At 37.6% G+C, this 21,704-nt stretch overlaps 1 protein-coding gene across 1 annotated transcript in view; it reads left to right on the top strand.

The window, feature by feature from the left end:
* The window catches only part of cacna1s (calcium channel, voltage-dependent, L type, alpha 1S subunit), a 29,059-nt gene that overhangs the window by 1,760 nt on the left and 5,595 nt on the right, over positions 1–21,704 (top strand). The window contains exons 3-36 of the mRNA XM_015377923.1: positions 5,621–5,760; positions 5,941–6,074; positions 7,072–7,224; positions 7,311–7,516; positions 7,632–7,735; positions 7,821–7,966; positions 8,328–8,409; positions 8,502–8,662; positions 8,751–8,976; positions 9,060–9,267; positions 9,349–9,469; positions 9,569–9,683; positions 10,181–10,280; positions 10,355–10,424; positions 11,279–11,411; positions 11,522–11,651; positions 11,752–11,811; positions 12,108–12,214; positions 12,360–12,447; positions 13,318–13,425; positions 13,549–13,601; positions 13,685–13,831; positions 13,978–14,179; positions 15,404–15,562; positions 16,473–16,583; positions 16,665–16,748; positions 17,314–17,361; positions 20,043–20,069; positions 20,153–20,278; positions 20,370–20,435; positions 20,546–20,637; positions 20,725–20,884; positions 20,983–21,110; positions 21,198–21,294. Of these exons, the coding sequence (XP_015233409.1) occupies positions 5,621–5,760; positions 5,941–6,074; positions 7,072–7,224; positions 7,311–7,516; positions 7,632–7,735; positions 7,821–7,966; positions 8,328–8,409; positions 8,502–8,662; positions 8,751–8,976; positions 9,060–9,267; positions 9,349–9,469; positions 9,569–9,683; positions 10,181–10,280; positions 10,355–10,424; positions 11,279–11,411; positions 11,522–11,651; positions 11,752–11,811; positions 12,108–12,214; positions 12,360–12,447; positions 13,318–13,425; positions 13,549–13,601; positions 13,685–13,831; positions 13,978–14,179; positions 15,404–15,562; positions 16,473–16,583; positions 16,665–16,748; positions 17,314–17,361; positions 20,043–20,069; positions 20,153–20,278; positions 20,370–20,435; positions 20,546–20,637; positions 20,725–20,884; positions 20,983–21,110; positions 21,198–21,294 (4,092 nt within the window). The remainder of the gene's footprint in view (positions 1–5,620; positions 5,761–5,940; positions 6,075–7,071; positions 7,225–7,310; positions 7,517–7,631; positions 7,736–7,820; positions 7,967–8,327; positions 8,410–8,501; positions 8,663–8,750; positions 8,977–9,059; positions 9,268–9,348; positions 9,470–9,568; positions 9,684–10,180; positions 10,281–10,354; positions 10,425–11,278; positions 11,412–11,521; positions 11,652–11,751; positions 11,812–12,107; positions 12,215–12,359; positions 12,448–13,317; positions 13,426–13,548; positions 13,602–13,684; positions 13,832–13,977; positions 14,180–15,403; positions 15,563–16,472; positions 16,584–16,664; positions 16,749–17,313; positions 17,362–20,042; positions 20,070–20,152; positions 20,279–20,369; positions 20,436–20,545; positions 20,638–20,724; positions 20,885–20,982; positions 21,111–21,197; positions 21,295–21,704) is intronic.

Raw genomic sequence — 21,704 nt, 5'->3', positions numbered from 1 at the left:
TTTTTGTTCATCCTTCCATGATTATCTTTTTATTTATGGATCAGGACATGTCATGAAATATGATAAGCAGATAATACAACTCTTATTAAACTTTTATTACCATATAATATAGATACAAGAAACATTCACATGATTTGCATGCAGACTTTAAGTCCAAACCCAACCAGCCCTCACAACTATTAGCTTTGAATATAACTATAGCTGGTGTTGGAAAAGGGGAAAATATATATATTTCAGCTTAAGACAGGAATGGTTTTACTGTAGTGATGCTGTGGGTCATGTGTCAGCGGCTACATATTTTGAAACATGATTTTGGAGGGGAGAGTGGCGGCCAATTGGTTAGGACATTGCGCTTGGAAATGCTGAGGTTCTGAGTTCGAGCCCCACACAGAATGCCACTCTGGCTCTCTATGAGCAAGACCCTTAACCTCACACTGCTCCCCTGTCGCCACACAATGGCAGCCCACTGCTCCCCAAGGGGATTGGTTAAATGCAGAGAGTGAATTTCGTTGCTTTGTACTTTTGCCAGTGTAATAACAATAAAGTTGAATTCTATACTATTCAACTAGTCATCTTTAAGATGTATCTTTATTTTGAAACTCACAGGGCTTAAGGCTGAAAGCACATAGAAAACTCACTTTTTTTACACAATTTTGAATTAAGTTCCTTTTCAATCCCATCAGGTCTCTTATTTGGCAGTTGTCCTAATTTTAGCTTTTTTATCATTATTCCAATATTCCAGTTTTTATTTACCATAGTATTCACTGTATTTATGTTACAGCTTTTATATATATTTGGTCAAATTTGTTTAAAACAAGTTGTGGACATAAAGCAACTTCATTTAACATTAATGTCAGATTGTTCTGCTTGGCTGTATATTAGATATATTACCAGTGTAGTAAAATGACAAAATTACGGAGGCCTTTTGAGTGTAGTAACAGTCTTGAGATTATAATTAGTGTTTATGTCTTGTTAACAGAAATAGTAAATCAGCCAATCACAAAGCAGTAATTCAGTACATTTAGGCATCTAGGCATGGTTAAGACCACTTCCTGACGTTCAGCCCAAAATCCAAATAGGAAAGAAGGATTTTTAGCCAAGCAGGTCTCAGAAGCAATTACAATTTTTTAAAGGTAAACCAGAAAAAGGAATATTTTTCTCCTGGAACCATCATCATAACTGTGAGTTTCTTATTTGTTTGTAATCAAACTGAAACTTTTTCAAAATTAACTGTAAGAAAAGCCACAAAGAACGTCTTAATAAAAAATTAGGAGACACCTCAAGTTTTCTATCTGAGGAAAACTAGTTAATTGCATCGACTCCTTGACTGGAAGGCAATCCCTCATGCTAAGTACTGTAACGACAGTGGAGAGGAAAACCTCCCTTTTAACAGAAAGAAACCTCCAGCAGAATCAGGCTCAGTGTGAGCGGCCATCTGCCGAGGCCGACTGAGGTTCATGGAGACAGAAGTAGAGATACAAAAAGCAAGTTCAGGAAACACACAGCCAGGCAGAGGAACTCAGAGCCAGCTCCCATGTCAGAGGATGAAGAGAGCACATCCAGCCAGTCACAGTCAGAGAAACAGGACTACACTGAAAAATAGGCCAAGCTCGAACATCTATAGGCAAAGTTGTTGATGGCAGCAACACATCTGATATTTATCTCCAGGATGGTGTCACAGCCAAACAGGAACAGACCAGTTGAAGCCACTATGAGAAAATAAGAGATATCATATCATTAGAGATTGAACTAACACATTCTGCAGAGTGGGAGAATAGAGATAGAATAAAGTAGAATGATGAAAAATGAGTCCCTATGTCCTCCAGCAGTCTAAGCCTCTAGCAACATAACTATAGAGATAGTTCAGGATAACCTGAGCCACTCTAACTATAAGCTTTATCAAAAAGGAAAGTTTTAAGCCTACCTTAAACGTAGACAGGGTGTCTGCCTGATGGACTAAAACTGGTAGTTGGTTCCACAGGAGATGATAACTAAAATATTTGTCTCCGATTCTACTTTAAGAAATTCTAGAAACCACTAGTAAACCTGCAGATTGAGAGTGAAGTGCTCTGTTAGAAACATAAGGAACAATTATAACTCTGATATAAGATGGAGCTTGACCATTTAAGGCTTTATATGTGAGAAGGAGGATTTTAAATTCTATTCTGGATTTAACAGGAAGCCAATGAGGAGAAGCCAGGATAGGAGAGATATGATCTCTCTTTTAACAATATCTATACTGTAGCTCCAGCAAAATTAGGACTGAATTAGTTCAAGCATATTTGATATGCAGTGGCTGAAGGGGGTCATTGTGCGAGTCGGAGGCAGAAGTTTGGCAGAATCTACCTAACTGTGCCAAAACTTTGCCAAACGTGTGTTCACCTCATAACAGCGAATTTTGTAAGCTGAAAGTGCTGATTGCTTTTGTAGACTCATTATCCATAAGACGCAGCCTTTGGTCATGACATTAATGCAGTATATCATCAGCTTTTTTTCTTAATGAATTTTAAAGGCTAAGCATAATTTATTTATTGAATATTCATTGTTCATGTTTTCATACCAGTACTTAATATGCTTTTTAAGAGATATATTTTGTTTTTTTAAATATGAAAGGTGAAATGGTTGCATCTGTGGTTATATTTTTTCATTTAGATATGTTAATATTTATTCATTGAGACTTACTGTTAAACTAATCACCCATTGGGACATTAATAAAGTTAATGAAGATCTTTGCTCAAAGCAGCATATCTTTTGCCACAAAAAGCTGAATGTTTGTAAAGCACCGGGGTTTATAAAAGTGACTTCTACTTTTATAGCCGTCACTATCTACTGAACACCTGACAACATCTTAAAAAGATGTGCAATAAGTCATAAAATATGACTAGTTTCCAAGGAAACCATCTATGAGGATTAGGGTTTGGAGGAAGAATATGTCTATGTCCTAAAGCATTTTTCAGAAAGAGGCTGATATTTTTATAGAAGTTTTAACTGCATCTTCTATATCATAAGTGCTGTAAAAAAAAATGCTTAAATGAGCTTTAACAAGAGAACCATGTTTCACCTACTTTACAGGTGAAAAATGTCCATCACCCTCTTGGCCCTGTGTTGGGCACGTCTTGCTGTGACATGGTTGTTGACAGGAACTTGACTGAAGAAACTGATGATCCACTTGATTTTCCTAAACAGCCTTTTATGTTTACAAAGATTGGTGAATGTTGAGCGAGTTCATTGGGAGGAAAACACTTTGCTGATGTTACAGTGGCACAAACAGATGTGGCTGAGATGATAGAAAGGTTAGAAAAAAAGTTTTAAAAAAAACAAAAGACACAGGACTTTGTTTCCAAGTTTGAAGACTTTTCGCTTCCCATCCAGGAAGCTTTTTCAAGTCAAAATTAGCGTTGAGTTGCTTTATACAGTAGCCCAACAAGGCCTTGTTTTTGCTTGGTTTCAAACCAAACCAAACCCTTAAAAAGAGACTAGTGCATCCTAAGGACAAAACCTCCAGACCAAATATGAGCAGAGTGGTGTATGCAGTTCAACGCAGTGAGGAAAGCTCTGATCTTTATAGTGGAGAAACCAAACAACTTCTCCACAGATGCATGGCCAAACACAGAAGAGCTACCTCCTCGAGCCAAGACTATGCAGTACATCTACACCAGAATGTTTACATTTTGGTCAAAGTAAATAGGTGGTTTTAGACGGGCATGAAGGAAACCACCTATGTTAAGAAATAAAAAACAACCTTAAACAGAGAGGGTGGACTCAGATTTCAGCTTTTAAAATCCTACAATGCAGCAACTGTGTTAATCCCTCCCCGGTATTATCGCAACCCCAACCCCTTCACAGGGGAAGCGAAGACCCTGCCTGTTCAGCCAGGCCAACCATTCCCTTTAACAACCCTCTTTCAGAGACAGACATTTATGACGCATTGCAGGCTAACAATAGAAGCCAAACAACCACCATTCCCAAGGAGTGGATCCATTCCTTCGTTTCAATTTGCATGTCTAAGCAAAAACGAGGCCTTGTTGGGCTATTGTATAAAGCATCTCAACGCTATTTCTGACATTTGAATTGAAAAAGCTTCCTGGATGGGAGGCGAAGCGTCTTTAAACTTGGAAACTTAAATGAGAAGAACCTGTGGTCACATGTTCTAGTTCTTAGATAACAGGAGTTGCTGAATCTTCACCAGCAACTTCATGTTAAAACCATGCAAACAACTATTTGCAACTCCTGTTATCTAAGAACTAGAAGATGTGCCCACAGTTTGTGCAGGCTTTCAAAATATCGATATTGACAAACTAAAAAGCATTGCCTGATTCAGTCAATCTTGGTTTTTGCTCCAGAATTTGTTTGGTAAGGTTAGAATTTGGTGAAAAGTTCATGAAATCATGTATCCATCAAGCTTTTATTAGTATTTCTGGCTGGTGACAAACTATATGTATCAAATGATGTTTGTTTAAATACCAAAACTTTATGAACACAATAATGAGTCCCTGTGCTTCAGTGACCTCCATAGTCAACAGATCTCCGTGTAATCGAGTTCCTTTGACATATGGAGTAATTGTAAAATTTGCATCATGAACATGCAGATGAAAAATCTACAACTTCTATACCCTAAAACTTGTGGAAAAATGTCTCTGACACAACGTCAAACACACAACAAGAAGAATTAAGGCAGTTCATGAGAGGAGGAGTCAAAATCAGGGAGAGTTTGACTTTCAGGGTAATGGTGGCTGTAAATTTAGACCAAAATCTGAGGTTGCGGCTAATATCCACCATATGAAATAAGATTAACTACAACACATAATAAAGCAGGGGACAATAATATTTGTAAGTTTCAGCAACCAAGATTATATAAATAAATGTCAGTAAACATGTATGTGGTATATTTTTTCAACATTTTCATATGGAGTCTTATTTGGACTGCTTGATGAATAGCAATGAATAGCAATAATTTGACAAATTAATGGTTTGATTCTGAGTTTCTTCCCTGCTGTGCTTTGGCTCAATAAGCCTCCTGTCAAATCTTACTCCTTACTGCCATTTTCTGGGGGAGAACTTGTAAGAAGATCTGAGTTACCCCCCCACACACCCCCACCGTGCCGTAAGAAGTAGGTCATGCAAGATGTAGTCCAGAAACATTTTTTTCTTTTTTCATCAGAAGCACACAGACATTTAACTACCCATGTTTAGAACATGTGTTAATTGTGGGAACTCTATATAAGGTTGTTTTAGAACCTCTCATTTTTGATCAACGCCTGGTTCTGCATGAGTATGATTGAATGAAACAGAAGACTAACATTTACAGTAAATGTCAAATGAAACAGACATGCTTTCATTTAGCAACAATCTAATTTATTTATTTATTTTTTTATTTAATTATATCCAATGCTTGAGTCGACTTAGGGAAACATTTTGTACAATAAATGCTTGAAGACGCTTCAGATGGTCTATAGGCACCTCTGATCTTTGGTTTACCTTCACGTTACTAATGTTAGATACGTAGGCATGGTCTACGAGACACTCAGATTCAATCTTTACCCAAGTTCTGAGAGAATTTCGTTAATGAAATCTGCTCTTTAGACAGTTTCAAATCATCCTTTTTTTTATCTTATTGCAGGAAAGTCTGGAATATATCTTCCTGATCATTTTCACGTTTGAGTGCTTTATGAAGATCATAGCGTATGGGCTTGTATTCCATGAAGGGGCCTATTTACGGAACTGTTGGAACATATTAGACTTTGTCATCGTTTTCATGGGGTAAGTTGAGCTCTGTGCTGCAGCTTGATACATGTTTTGCCAAAGAGCATATTCCCTTTCCTTGACACAGAAAGCTAATGTTAACAGTGTTCCTTCATTGTATTGCTTGTTTGTTTAGTTTTTCAACACAATATTTCTTGAAGTTTTAGGTATTTATAGTTTAATTATCTTCTCTTACAGACTCTTCACCTTTGGTTTGGATACCATTAACATGATCGCAGGAGTGCCAATGGAGAAGGGTGGGGGGTTTGACATGAAGGCACTGAGAGCGTTTAGAGTGTTGCGGCCCCTTCGGCTTGTTTCAGGAGTGCCTAGTAAGAGCCTGTGGAGACAAGACATTTACACTGCATAACAAGACAGATCCTCTTTTTTTCCTTAATATCTGAAATGTAATCAGTTGCAGTCTTACCTGCAAGGTACAGATACAAAAAAAAAAAACAAATAAAGCAAAAACATAAATGTAAAGCACAAAACATAGAAATACAGTTCAAGCAAATTTTAAATATTTAAGGCTGCAATGCTACCATGGCATCTAAAAACAAGGAGAAAAATATATAATTTATGTACAAGATAAAAGCAAAGTTGAGGAAAGAAGCTTGACTTCAGTCGAACACAGAAAAAATCGTTCTTTTAGGACTCTTGCATTTAGAAAAAATTACCATAATGTTAATTGTAACTTATTTAAAGTTAGTCGGATTTTTCTAAGGGTAAAAAAAAGTTTTTTTTACACAAGCAGTGTAAATCTAGTTTGAGTTTTATATTTGACATCATCCATGCGCCAACAGTATTCAGTGAGTTCTCCTCTTGCTCGCATTGAGGATATTTCCACCAGAAAAACTGGCCTTGCATATTGCCCATATATATCTCACAGGAGCTGCAGAAGACAGAAAAATCACACATAGAAATACAAATAAAATCTTGCTGTGAAGTCCAGCCATCCATATTTTGAAGAACAGAATCAGTGAACAATTAATTGTGATGCTATTGTAAATAATTCCTGATTCCTCATTTTATTTCCTCTATCATAATGACCCATCGACTGTCGATAGGTTTTGGCATCTCTGTTACTAAACATAATCATTAAAAAGGCTGTTATTATTGACATGCAGAGCATGAATGCAGAGCACTTTAACTATCCAAATTCTGCACCCAAGCAGTCCTTTACAATTGCAATTTTATTCACATTGATGTTATGATAGCAGTTATTGAATTATATATTTTCCAGCTGTACTTTGGAAAAATAGTAAACTTGGTTTACCCTGTTTCTGGAAACATCACTTAGCTCTTGTTTTGTTATACTTTCACCCTCAGGCCTTCAGGTAGTAATGAACTCCATCCTGAAAGCCATGCTGCCTCTGCTGCACATTGCCCTGTTGGTGTTCTTACTGGTCACCATCTACGCCATTATGGGACTGGAGCTATTTAAATGCAAAATGCATAAGACCTGTTACTACACTGGAACAAGTATTTACCAAGGATACCATTAAAAATATTACCTAGAAGTCTGGGTGTTTGCTTTCCTTACTAATGTCTTTTTTTTTAATCCTCAGATATCTATGCAGCAGCAGAAGGCGAGCTACCGGCTCCATGTGCTCAGGCTGGGAATGGACGCCGCTGCACGATCAATGGTTCAGAGTGCAGGCCTGGCTGGGAAGGTCCAAACAATGGTATCACTCACTTTGATAACATTGGCTTTGCCATGCTAACAGTATATCAGTGCATCACCATGGAGGGGTGGACCAAAGTGCTTTACTGGGTCAGTAACCTATTACCCGACATCCTTTACAACAACCTGTAGGGTTCATACTTTACATGTTAAATAAACAGTGATCTGTTGTTTTTTTGACTAAAAGTCTTGCCTTGTCTCTCAGGTGAATGACGCCATTGGATACGAATGGCCATGGCTCTATTTTGTTCCTCTCATTTTGATTGGCTCCTTCTTTGTGCTTAATCTCGTCCTTGGCGTGCTCAGTGGGTAAGATACCTGTTGTTTCTGCTAACCACTGTGCATGTTCTACCTTTTCAGACAATTTACCATTTCTTTATTTGGTCCTAAATAGAGAGTTTACCAAAGAGCGAGAGAAGGCCAGGTCACGAGGAGAGTTTCAGAAGTTGAGGGAACGTCAGCAGCTGGATGAAGACCTCCATGGCTACATGGAGTGGATCACTCATGCAGAAGTCCTTGATGCTGACAGAGAAGGCAAAGGTGAGCTCTCTAAGCCTCCTACAGAGCCTTGATAAAATATATCCCTCAAGATTTGTTAGTCATACTCTTCAGTGCATTTTACTGGACTTATGTAATAACTGTATTAAAGTTATTGTGGAGGATTGATTTTCACACACACAAATCACACAAATCTTAAATATAAAGCCAGAGCTATAAAGTAAACAGTTCTATCAAATTTAAAAGGATACATCAAAGCATATTCATGTTTTTGAATATTTTTGAACTGAATAAATTAGCCATTTTAGAGGTGTTTTTAAAAAAGACGTATTGATAACAATATTGAATTTTGTCAAACAATAAAAAAAAATTTTTACTTAGAATTATTGCTTGTTTTTCTCAGGTCTTCTGCCTCTTACCAGTGGAGACTCTGACACAGACAGCCTGTATGACTTGGAAGGAAAGAGTCGTATCATCTATTACTAGTGAGTCAGTCACCAAGTAAATGGATCTCTGCTGGCATGGTGTATTTACAGCTGTTTGGCACAGTGCTGAAGGATTATTTTTTCATGTTTAGCCGCTTGGCTCGTCGCTGGAACCGTTTCTTCAGGATGAAGTGTCTGATTTATGTGAAAACCAAGAGCTTTTACTGGGGTGTGATGTTCCTTGTCTTTCTCAACACTTTGACCATAGCCACTGAGTTCCACCATCAGCCTGACTCGCTTACAGCTCTGCAAGGTTAGCAGATTATTTAATGCGTTACCCTAAGATTTGTTGTTAATATCTTGATTAAGCTGCACTCTATTATTTTCTTTCATTTCCTCAGATGTGGCGAGTCGGGTCCTACTGGTGCTGTTTGTCATTGAGATGTTTGTGAAGATGTACGCTTTGGGACCCAGAGCATATTTTATGTCGCTCTTTAACCGTTTCGACTTCTTTGTGGTGCTTTGTGGTATTTTGGAGATGATCATGTTGTCGGCAGGAGCTGTGGCTCCCCTGGGCTTCTCTGTGCTCAGGTGTATTCGGCTGCTGAGGATCTTTAAAGTGACAAAGTATGTTTATATTCTTTTACTCCTCTGCCATGAGGATGTGGACCATTTGAGTGTAATCTGCCATGTCTGAACTGCTTTTATAGGTACTGGACCTCTCTGAGCAACCTGGTGGCCTCTCTTCTCAACTCTGTTCGCTCCATCGCTTCTCTGCTGCTCCTTCTCTTCCTCTTCATTGTCATCTTCTCACTCTTGGGAATGCAGGTGTTTGGTGGGAAGTTCAACTTTGATGACCACCGTGCCAGACGCAGTAACTTTGACAACTTTCCTCAGGCCTTGATTAGCGTGTTTCAGGTAGGGCTCATCAAGATGCCATAATTTTAAGCAGCTTCGGTGCAAGATGCAGACGTTTGGTAGTAATTGTTTTTCGCCTAGATCCTCACAGGAGAGGAATGGACAAACATCATGTACAATGGCATAATGGCGTACGGAGGGCCAGAGATCCCTGGCATCTTGGTTTCCATATATTTTATTGTCCTTTTCGTCTGTGGAAACTGTATCCTTGAAGTTGCAAAGGAATATCTCCTTTATCTTAAAAACATAAAATACACCAACTGAAAGTTTTTATTGTTTTCCTGACCTCTTTAACAACCAGATATCCTCCTCAATGTCTTCTTGGCCATTGCGGTTGACAACCTGGCAGAGGCTGAGAGTCTGACTTCAGCTCAAAAGGAAAAGGCAGAGGAGAAGATGAGGAAGAAGCTGCTTAGGTGAATGAAATCACAGTTTAGACAAATACTAGGTCAAAAGATGGGGCCAGGGCCACAGCTAGATTAACTAATAAAAAAGTGTGAGGTTTTTAAATCCTGGAAATGAATGAAGTGCTCCTGACAAGTTCAATTAGTTATTTGTCATTGATTGCAAAGTTTTCTTTCCATTTCATTTTAACCAGCCTGTTGCTGTTTTTCGTGCACAGTGTTTTTTAGGATGCAGTTTTGATGACACTATTGTATTTTTTCTTTTGTTGTAAACTTTTCCCTTGCTGCTTATGATGCCTTAATTCTTCCACTGTGGAAAAATAAAGGATTTTTCTATTCTACATAAAGCAAAAAAGGTTTAATACATATTTGTAAAGGCCCCTGTTTAACTGACTCCAAAGAAATTCTAGTATACTTATTCAATACTCCACTGTTACCTTGTTGGTGGGGAGATGTGTGTTTGCACGTTGCCATATTTTATTTACTTTTCTTTTCACTTTTACACACAGATCAAAAATGCCTGAGAAGACTGATGAAGAGAGGGAGAGGATTGCAAAGAAGCTGGCTGAGCAGAGGGCAAAAATTGAGGGAATGCCCACTACAGCCAAGGTTGATATTCTCTCTGGTATCATGTTATATAGTAGGGAGTATATATTTAGTCAATTTTGATCTTTTTGTTGCAGCTCAAAATTGATGAGTTTGAGTCAAATGTCAATGAAGTAAAGGATCCATTTCCACCTGCTGATTTCCCAGGTAAAACAAAATGTACTAATGATTTGCTGAGCTATATACCAGCTTGTTTTACAAGGTTAAATACTAACGGCAGAAACTTGGATCACTTTACATGTCGTTTGGTGTCAACCCCTCAATAGGGCAATCGGTAAAATATTTTCAAATCAAAAATCAATATATTTTAATGGCGAAAATCAAAATCTTACCTTACTGTAAGATGTTAAAAAAGCACTTCTATAAGAAATTCATGAAACAAAAATTTAAAACATAACCTTTGAACATAAATGCTGATATAGGCACTTACATTATTTTACTTTTAGATTTGTTTATTAACTTTCGAATTAACTTTAAACTTTTTCACTTAACTTTTTTCAACTTTATTTACAGTAGGTTACACATCATTCAATGTCGGATCTAATTGGTCAAATCTCATATAGAGGTGTTTTGCTGAATGGCTGTATATCCAAGTCAATAATTTTACTTTAATTTTTTCTTATTTATATGGTCAGTACATTTCGACAGTGCATGTGCAATAATCCAAGTCAACTACTGTGTTGTCTTTCTTTAGCTCTATATTGTGCAGATATTTTTATATCTAAAGGAAACATATTCCAGGACATTACAACTTTTTATGCTTTCGTGTACTTGCTTTAAGTCTGGCCTTTTTACTCTATATAAGCTGCTGGAACCAATGAATAAACTTATAAACCTCCTTTAGTGAGACTTTAGTTAAAAACTAATCATGCAAATCATTTCATTATGTGTTATTAGGATCCTGATTTGAGATTGGATAAGGATGTGGTTAATATTGTGTAATCAGAAGATTTAGAAATTTTGATTTTTTGTCAGTGAACTATAACATACATTTTTTGTAGGTGATGACGAGGAGGAAGAACCTGAAATCCCAATTAGTCCTCGACCCCGACCGATGGCTGATCTGCAGCTCAAGGAAGAAGCTGTTCCTTTGCCAGAAGCCAGCTCCTTTTTCATATTTGGCCCTCAAAACAAGTATGTATGCAAACCTGCACCTTATTAAGTAAAAGACACGTGGTATTCTCATTAAAATCACTTTTAGGTATCTTTCTATGGATGTATACAATTTCCTATTTGGTTTCCAGGTTCCGTAAGCTGTGCTACAAGATCATCAATGCTTCGTCCTTCACCAACCTCATCCTCCTCTTCATCCTTCTGTCATCCATCTCACTGGCAGCTGAAGACCCCATCGATCCAAAATCTTATAGAAACCAGGTGACATTCAGCTCTAATAAAACATGTTGGAAATTGGTTGTAGGTATGATGGAGGTGACAATATAACAGCTTTTGTTTTTGTCTTGTGTGCTTTTTTCAGATTTTGGCCTATGCTGACATTGTCTTCACAACTGTGTTCACTATTGAGATCGTGTTGAAGGTAGAGCTAACATTTAATTTGTTGTACAATCATTAAGGCAAAACAAAAAACAGTTCATAGTGAGGTATTACAATAATAAAGATTAAGCTCACAATAATGTTTTAAAATTCAGATGCAATGTCAAATGAATGCAAAGGTCAGCATTTCTGCTGATAGAATGACAAAAAAACTTGATTACAAAAAGTTGTATTTAACTAAATCAACAACAATAAAAATGCTCAATATGTTGTTTAAAGCTTTAACACTTGCTGATTTGATCCTGCATATAAGTTCATTGTTGTTGTTTTTTGTGGCAGATGACTGTGTATGGAGCGTTCATGCATGAAGGTTCTTTCTGTCGTAACTCTTTCAACATCCTGGATCTGATTGTGGTCACAGTGTCTCTGCTGTCCATGGGAATGGAGTGAGTTAACATTTAATAATCAGTCAAGAAGAGAAAGCTGCTGTTTTCACTCTTAACATGTGTAGCATATTATTTGACAAATACTGACAGCAATTTAAAATACTAAAACACACGGATTGAAACTGTTTTCGGGTGTTGTTTGCAGATCCAGTGCCATCTCTGTGGTGAAGATTCTCAGGGTGTTGAGGGTATTGAGGCCTCTCAGAGCCATCAACAGGGCAAAAGGCTTAAAGGTAAATAAAGTACCAACATTACATAAAACTTGTCGGCACTATCTCACAGTAAACCTGCAATTATATTCATGCATTTCTGTGTAATTTTCTTCTTCTTCCTCTTCTTGGTACAAATCTGTTACAACTTTAAATCAAATCAGGCGCTTTTATTAGTAATTTAAGAATTTTCTCAGCTTTTATGAGATCAGATTTAGAGGACTTGAACGACAGAAACGACAGAAATTTAGTTTTTCCCCAAAAATGTGCTACCAGAATATTAAGTACAAGTATATAAACGGCTGTTTGCCAAAACTTAGTAGTAACAAATCAAAGCGGCTAAAAAGTAACAAGCTACAGGGCCGTATGATTTATTGGTATGATGATATAACCATAAAGGTCCCGCTGCATTTTTTTTTTTTTTTCTGATGTCATCTTTTTACAAAATTTTGTTAATGTGATGGTTGAAAGCAAAATTTTGATTTGCAATCAATCTTTCTACTGAGAGACGGCATAATGGAGATGCTTCTAGTTAGTGTGTGTAAACATGCAGGAAAAAAAAGTTGGTTTGATAAAGAGGATAAAACAGGGGTCACCAACCTGAGGGGTACTTCATGGGTACTGAGTCATAGGAAGGGGTACTAATGCTGACCTATCAACTAGGTTTTATTCATAATAAACATTTACTCGATTTTTATTTTGATTTATAATTTTCTTTTAGTTTTATTCATTTTGAAATCTCTATAAATGCTGATTTTAAAGCATTTTATGCTACTGCATTTCTAAAGGAAAAATCTAACATTTTCCCTTTAAGTTTTGATAATTGGTTTAAAATTACATTTATATTTTTACCTAATCTCTGTATTTTTTGCTTTTTTTCCCCCTTTTTTACAGCATGTGGTCCAGTGTGTGTTTGTGGCCATCAAAACAATTGGCAACATTGTTCTGGTCACCATGCTGCTGAATTTCATGTTTGCCTGCATCGGAGTGCAACTCTTCAAGGTAGTTTATTTTAAAATAGTGCTTACTTGAAAGGCCTCAGCGAAGGTCAGATTTCTAAACTGATCCATGGCATGGAAGCCTATCTGCTTGTGGATTAATTTAGTCACTACTCTTCTTTGCCAGGGTAAATTCTACAGCTGCACAGACTCAACCAAAGTGACGGCGGAGGAATGCCGGTAAGGCAGACAACACAGAACTACAATGTTTATCAGACCTATAATGTTAACATGGAGTCATTACTCTCTTTTCATATTTTTAGGGGATACTACTTAAAGCACGTGGAAAACTCACTACAGGACACTGTTCTAGCTAAAAGAGAGTGGATCAACAGTGACTTTAATTTTGACAACGTGCTCAACGGGATGCTGGCTCTTTTCACTGTATCAACATTCGAGGGATGGCCAAAGTGAGCTCAGTATATATTCTTATTTGATAAGTTGTGCAATTGTCTGATTTCCATTTTAGGAAGTTAAATTGAGGGATTTTAAAGTAATTATGTTGCCTAGAGCCTCCATCTTTTATCTTTCTCCTATTCTTTTTCTCTGCTTCTAGACTCCTGTACAGAGCCATAGATTCAGCAGAAGAAGACTTGGGTCCAGTCTATAACAACCGTGTGGACGTGTCCATCTTCTTCATAATCTATATCATTCTCATCGCTTTCTTCATGATGAACATTTTTGTGGGTTTTGTCATAGTCACCTTCCAGGAGCAGGGTGAACAGGAGTATAAGAACTGTGAGCTGGACAAGAATCAGGTTTGTTAGGATGAAGCTAAGAAATGTTTTGTTTTGGGGTTTTTTCATTTAGAATAAAAAAAGACAGTATACACTGCCTTTTAAAAGTATGGACACTGTCAAACCTGGCGGGTAGAAACCTCAAACTTCGGTGTATTTGACTGGAATGTTATTTTAAAGAGTATCAGCGAGATGTGCATATGAGTTGAAAGAAAAAGAGCCTTCTTTGAAAACCGTTTTACAAACGATAATATGAATATTGTGGTGTGCAGTACCCTGATGAACAAATAGCCCTGCTACAGATTCATGATTGGATTTAGGTCTGGACTTTGACTGGAACGTTCAAATAGATCCACATTTTTATAGTTGAAATATTTGATATGTTTAGGCCTTTTTTTTGCTGAAGATTCACATGAGTTTCTAGTCCTTTTCAGCTTCTAACATCCCACCTAACATCAAATCAACTCTGACCTTGTCACCTTTCCCTACAGAGGGAAAGAATTCCCAGACTTTGATACTGCAACTATGTTTTATCCTGTTGACTGTTTTTAAGCATTATTTTAGGGCTGCAACAAAGATTATTTAAAATCAAATAATCTGTTGATTATTTTTTTTAATTAATCGATCAATAATCGGATAGCCAAAGGTTCCTTAAAGAAGTTTTTTTTTTACAGAATTAAACCAGGTGAAACTAAAATGCTTCTACTTGAGGAGTTCTGGATAGAGCATATTGATGGACAAAAAAGGTTTTTATCTTAAATGCAAAATATGTACACATTTTTTTAACAATTACTAATTGGGTTTCTCTGTCAGCTAAAGGCATATTTTAAAGTCTCTATACTCCAGTTAACGATTAATCGATTACTCAATTAGTTGATGATTATTTCAATAATCAATTACCGTATTCAAGATTCTTTTTATTCTTCTTTTTGGCATACTTTATACATGATTTCTGTTAGTTTTCTTTCAACAGTGGCACTTCTCTGTTCCATATAAGGTAATATTATGTTAAAAGGTAAACTGGTTCCTAGTTGGTTGTTCTCTGAGGGCAATCTAGTAGACTGGAATTTATCAGGGCTGAAGGGGACTGAATACCAGTTGCACTAAGATTTCAGATTCTTATTTCTCAAAGTTATGCATCATTTAGTGTCTGTATTTTTTTTGGTTGCAACCTGTAGCTTTCAAATAACTGACTAATTATTTTATTCCTAACACACATTTCCTGTCTGTTTTATCCCTCCTCAGCGTCAGTGTGTGCAGTACGCCCTGAAGGCTCGCCCTCTCAGGTGCTACATCCCCAAAAACCCATACCAGTACAGAGTGTGGTACATCGTAACCTCCTGCTACTTTGAGTACCTGATGTTCTTCCTAATTATGCTGAACACATTGTGTCTGGGGATGCAGGTAAGTAAAAGCAATGAGGCTGAAACCACAACCAATCATTATGAAGATTAGAAACGATCTTACATCAGACATATTGATGTACCAGAATTATCGCCCTGCAAACTAGAAAACTAGCTTGAGCTTGAACATGAAAAATCTTATTCACTGAAATATAACAATTAGACCTGCACAATTTACTGAATTATCAGTGGCTATGGACTGCATGAATAGAAAATTTGGTAGAATACTATATTTCAAATTCTGCCTGCCCATAATATGTATGTCCGTTTAAATGGACTCAAGCTGCCTGCAATGTCATGAACATGTACAGTCATACTGGCTAAAATGCTTAAAGGTTTAGTGGAGGGTGTTCTTTTTCTGAGTATGACATAGTGGAAAAATTGCAAATCTTCTTTTGGAAAGTAACCTTGTATGAGCGATACAAACCCCAACTTTTAAACAGAGAGTGCATGAGGAGAAAGTGGCTAGTGGCTCTTGAACGTGTTTAATAGGCGTTCCTTATCAGGAGCGGGTACACAGTTGTGCATATGCATTTTTTTTTTTAAGTGGAGAGGGTGGGTCTTTTCACAAATTCTTGAAAATTCTCCACTATACCTGAAAGCTTACAGAAAAAGAGAACAAGAAAATAAGGAAATTAAAGTCAGGAAAACATGTTAATTGTAGTCAGTATCGTGATCTTATTATTTAGCAAAATCATCACAATCATGTTTTTTTGCAGCATTAATAAGCTTCTATAATGTGGAATATGGTATAAAAATGCTTTACATATTGGCTACAGTTTAGGGAATTTGACGTGTGTGTTTTTGTTGTATCATATTATTTCCAAAAGTGTTTCACACATCTTACAAAATCAGATCTGTTGAATTAATTTAACAGTTTAATAAGTTGATTCTGTTTTTCACCTAAACAGCACTGCAACCAGTCAAATTACGTTACCAAGCTGTCAGACACCCTGAACCTGATCTTCACTGTGCTCTTCACAGTGGAGATGATCCTTAAGCTCATGGCCTTCAAAGTGAGGGTAAGTACTCTAATATTTGCTCCTATTAAGAGATTCCCAATATTGATTTTGTGAGTCAGAATGCTGTGTCCCTCTGTGCAGGGCTACTTTGGGGATCCTTGGAACGTCTTTGACTTCATCATAGTCATCGGTAGCGTTGTGGACGTCATCCTCAGTGAAATCGATGTGAGTACATCTGGTCTACTTTTGATGGTAATCTTAAAGCACACAATATATATTTTTTATTGATGCTGCAGGAGCTTTTTGCAAAGGTGCCCTGGAGTTTCAAAATGTGGTATTCTTATCCAGGAGTTTGGAACGAGAGATTTTATGTTTGTTCAAATGAGGTTTTTCACACAGTCCTTTTGCACTTTGCTTCTCTGTTTCTGGAGCACCATCATGCAACTACTGATTCACTTTCATCACAAAGGCACAATCATTTATGCTGTCACTCATTTCACTCTTGACAATGATTTTGTGTTGTGAGCACCTAAAAAGAGCACAGTTCCAGCAAAGAATGGAAGGAATTATTCTGTTGCACAAATATTGTGTCAGTTTTTCACCATCTTCTTCTTGCACTTGAAGCCTTTGTTACATTATGCTATCTCAATGCACAAATTTGCCACAAATCATCCTTTTTTTTTTCAATTTCTCCCATTCCTCCTGGTCATCCTCCCCATAATCCCCCCACCCCATCACTCCTCCCTCTGACCTTCATCCACCTCATTCCTCATATGTCTATCCTCCACAGGCCGCCCTGGACTCCAGTGGAGGACTATACTGTCTTCATGGCTGTGCTGTAAATATCTGCACCGCTGCATGAGCCTTGCTGTGTGAGCACTGTGCTATGTTCTCAACTAAACTATGCACTCTTTTACCTTCACACTCTCTCTTTAGTCTGATGAGTTGTGTGTTGCTGCTTCATTTCAGTTTGATTATCGTTACGTCTACTAGGCTTGTTTGGTGGGGTAATAAATTAAAGGAGACCACACAAGGATTTTCTGATTAAATGAAAATTTGATTTATCAAATTATATAAGAAACCTATTCAGGTTTTATAAGAAACAAAACCTGAATAGATAATACCTGAAATAAGAAACCAAAATAGATTAATGCAAAAACCATAACTAACCAGAATTAAAGGGGTCGTAGAAAAAATTATATAGGGTATTTGGTGCTGCTCCTTAAGGTTTCTGAATAGGGTTTGTAACATTGGTTGGGCTGAAAATAGCATATTTGCTGTTCTATGGGCCCTAATGCAAGCCTGGTTAAAAGCCCTAGAATGAAACCACATGTTTTCTTCATTTTATGGTATGCTCATGAATTTTTAGATGAGCTGTGCGCTGATTGGTTGGTTTACAATGAGCGAACCTCCAGGGAAGCTCATAGCAACAAGCACTCACTCATTGAAACAATAAATTTGTAGATATGGTAGTGTGACCAGATATCCTCTCTTTCTCGGACATGCCCTACTTTTCATACTTAAAAAATGTCCGGAGTGAATTTCAAAATCATCCGGCGATTTTGGTTTACTACACTGCAGCAAATAGTCACAGCACACTGGGCACTCGGTCGAGCCGAGCCATCAGCTCCGGAGCTTACGGCTTGGTCTGGTCCAGTCAGAGGCCCAGCAGCAAAAAAAAAAATTTGTCCTCCTTTTCAAAAACCCAAATCTGGTCACCCTAGATATGCTAGCATTGCTATCAACATCTTAGCGACAAAATAATACTCAGCTTACGGTTATGATGACCTTATAGTCAGAACAGCCCCTCGTTTCAGTAAAAGAAGTTTAGCAAATCATGTTGTGAACTGTTTTTGAAAGTTGTTTTCGGCAAATTGCTTGGAGCAAATGAACAGCTGAGCATCAAACCTTGCAGGGATCTTCTGATACACAAAAATAATCCATGCCTGTTGAGTCTTCGGAACCTTGGGAAGACTGAAATTTCCCCTTTTTCCATGCAGCCTGGAACACTGCATTTACACCCGCGGTTCTGGCTCATTTTAAATAGAGAAACTGCATGCTTTTTTAATACTTGTATAAGTAAACCCAATTGTGGGCTAAACAGCTAAACTGGTGTCTTACATCTACCTATATTCATGTTCTTTGGCCAGTGAACCTGGGCTGGTCTGTGTGTCAATTTCGGTGCGTGAAAAAAGTACAGGCCAGAACCAAATAAGGCAACATCCCAGAGTTGACGTCAACTCATTGCTTTGTTTAAATTCACCCGTTTTATTGTGGAAGTTTAGAATTTTGAGATTTGTAGAGGAAGGAGGTGTCGATGGGGTTTGAACTTCTTTGTCCGTTCATTTCACCTGCTGAACTATCGTTATTTATCTATGACAATGTAAACTTGGTTTTGCATTCTATGTCAACTTTAAGCAAAAGCAAAACAAACCTAGCAAGACCAAACAATAACATACAAACCAAACTAAGTAGGGTTCTGAGGAGGAAGAGGAAAAAGCCTGCTCATCTGCTGCATGCAGAGCAGCTATTAAGCAGTAGAGCACCAATCAGGGGAAGACATAACACCTGCAGTGGGCCTACCTCCCGAAACCTACAAGAAAACAAGGCAGAGACCCACTGCAGCCATAACATTATGTTAAAGTGCAAATGTAAGAAATGCCTTAGTCAAGCTAATATGTAATGCTGGTGGTTATTTTTTCAATTTGCATTGACATGTTCAGCGCTCATAACCAGTTCACTATTCATTACTTTTGCATGGGTTATAAGTTGAAAGTCTTCACTTTGTCTCATTTACAAGCTAAATATTGAATTAAAGTTGGATACATAACACTGAGACCCTTTTTAAATACGCTAACCTTGTCAGGCTCCCTTTTAAAAGTTTAGCCTCACAAATATTTTAATGCACCTTGAATTATTCGATGCTTCCTCTTTTTAAAGCCACAAATATTGCTTGTATTTTTTGGACATCTTGTAGTACATCAGTGCATAACAGGGAGACACTGCAATGCGGACAAAATATGATACATGGATTTTGAAGACAGATTAAAGGTTTAGCCAACCTTTGTATTCAGCTCCCTGAATTCCTTTTTAAAAAAGCTTTTGCTGAAATCACAGCTTAAATTTTGCACATCTAAAATCTGAAATTATGCAAATTCTTCTTTGCAAAAATGTTTAAAGCGTAATTAAATTTTCACTATTTTGGATGATGGATTAAGCTCATCTAGATTATTACTGAGATTAAATTACACACAACTGCGATAAATTTACTTTGTTCACAATATTTTATCTTATTTGGTTTTGCAGTTGAGTTGGGGCTAAATACAAACATTTGCAATGCTTTTTCAGAATAAATAATATTAATATATTTTGAAAACCATGTATTCTTTTCCTATAGCTTGATACATTTAACTTACAATATCAATTAGACAAAATGCAAAAAATTGAACTGCTATGAATGCTTTGTGAGGCACTAAAGTAAACAAGGACTAATTTACACACTACTATCTCTTTCTGCAGGAGACAGATCCTATGGAAGAAATTGCAGTAGGTCTCAATATTCTGATTGATAAACAGCCGTGTTCTTTTGGTTTGCGTCTTTTGAAGCATCTGGCCTCTTTTGTCCACAGTCAGCTGAAAACGCCTCCGTTTCCATAACCTTCTTCCGACTCTTCCGTGTTATGCGTCTAGTCAAACTGCTGAATCGTTCAGAGGGCATCCGTAACTTGCTATGGACCTTCATCAAGTCTTTCCAGGTTTTCATTGTTCTCTTCAAGTTATTTTTATCATTATTATTAAACGTCCATTAATGCAGTGTTTATGAGCTCCCTTGTTTTCTGTCTGCAGGCTCTCCCTCATGTAGCTCTGCTCATAGTGATGCTTTTCTTCATTTATGCTGTGATCGGGATGCAGGTACATCCGTCAGTTTTATTTCTCCAAAGACAATTGTTATCATGTGTCTGGTTCAGGGTAGTCAATACAATGGAAATTTAATTAAAGAATTCCATTGCAACAACCTACAGATCTTTGGAAAGGTAGCCTTGGTGGACGGCACCCAGATTAACCGCAACAACAACTTCCAGACATTCCCTCAGGCTGTGCTGATGCTATTCCGGTGGGTAACTCCTCTGAAATGTGGGACCCAGAGATGTTTTTAATACGATTATTAGTCTCATTGTTCAAAGAGTGTTTATGTATTCAGATGTGCTACTGGAGAGGCTTGGCAGGAGGTCATGATGGCTTCAATGTACGGGAAGAAGTGTGACCCCAAGTCTGACTTCCTGCCTGGAGAGGAGAATACCTGTGGGTCCAACTTTGCTGTCTTCTACTTCCTCAGCTTCTACTGTCTTTGTGCCTTTCTGGTCAGAAGCAGGTTTATGTTCAGCACTCCTCACATTGCATAAGGAATGAAAAATGAATTTGGGGTAGAAGTAGTTATCTTGTCTCCATCCGAATCCAGATCCTCAACCTGTTTGTCGCTGTCATCATGGACAACTTTGACTATCTGACCCGTGATTGGTCTCTCCTTGGTCCCCACCACCTGGATGAGTTCAAGAAAATCTGGGCAGAATATGATCCTGAAGCCACGTGGGTCTAAATAACATTTGAAACTTGGCATATTATATACAGTTACTAAAAAGAAGAAACAAGAAATGAAATGTCTCTTATTCGCAGGGGGAGAATTAAGCACCTGGATGTGGTGACGCTGCTGCGCCGGATCCAGCCTCCACTGGGCTTTGGCAAGTTCTGTCCTCATCGTGCTGCTTGCAAGGTACACTTTGCCAGGAGTCTCCTGAGGTTAATTTAACAATTTAGACAACTTAACATTCATTGGGAAGTTTGTGGAAACCCCCACACAGTTAATATCATGCAGTTGGAATAGCCTTGAGATAACATAGTCTTTGTTATATAAAAGACTATGTTATCTATGTTATAAATCTATGTTATAAAACCTTTCTCCCTAACTCTCTCTTGCAACTGTTAACATGACTTTTATGTAAAATAGAAGCTCCATCCATCTATCTCCTACCGCTTGTTCATCAGGGGGCTGGGGCCTATCTCCTGTAGTCTATGGGCAAGAAAGCAGGGTACACCCTGGACTGGTCACCAGTCTATCATAGAGACAAACTCACAAATTAACCTAACAGTCATATTTTTGGACTGTGGGAGAAAGATAAAGTA

Source organism: Cyprinodon variegatus, unplaced genomic scaffold (genome assembly GCF_000732505.1).
Source record: "Cyprinodon variegatus isolate N-32 unplaced genomic scaffold, C_variegatus-1.0 Scaffold161, whole genome shotgun sequence".
NCBI lineage: Eukaryota > Metazoa > Chordata > Actinopteri > Cyprinodontiformes > Cyprinodontidae > Cyprinodon > Cyprinodon variegatus.
This window is presented reverse-complemented; position numbering and strand designations above follow the sequence as displayed.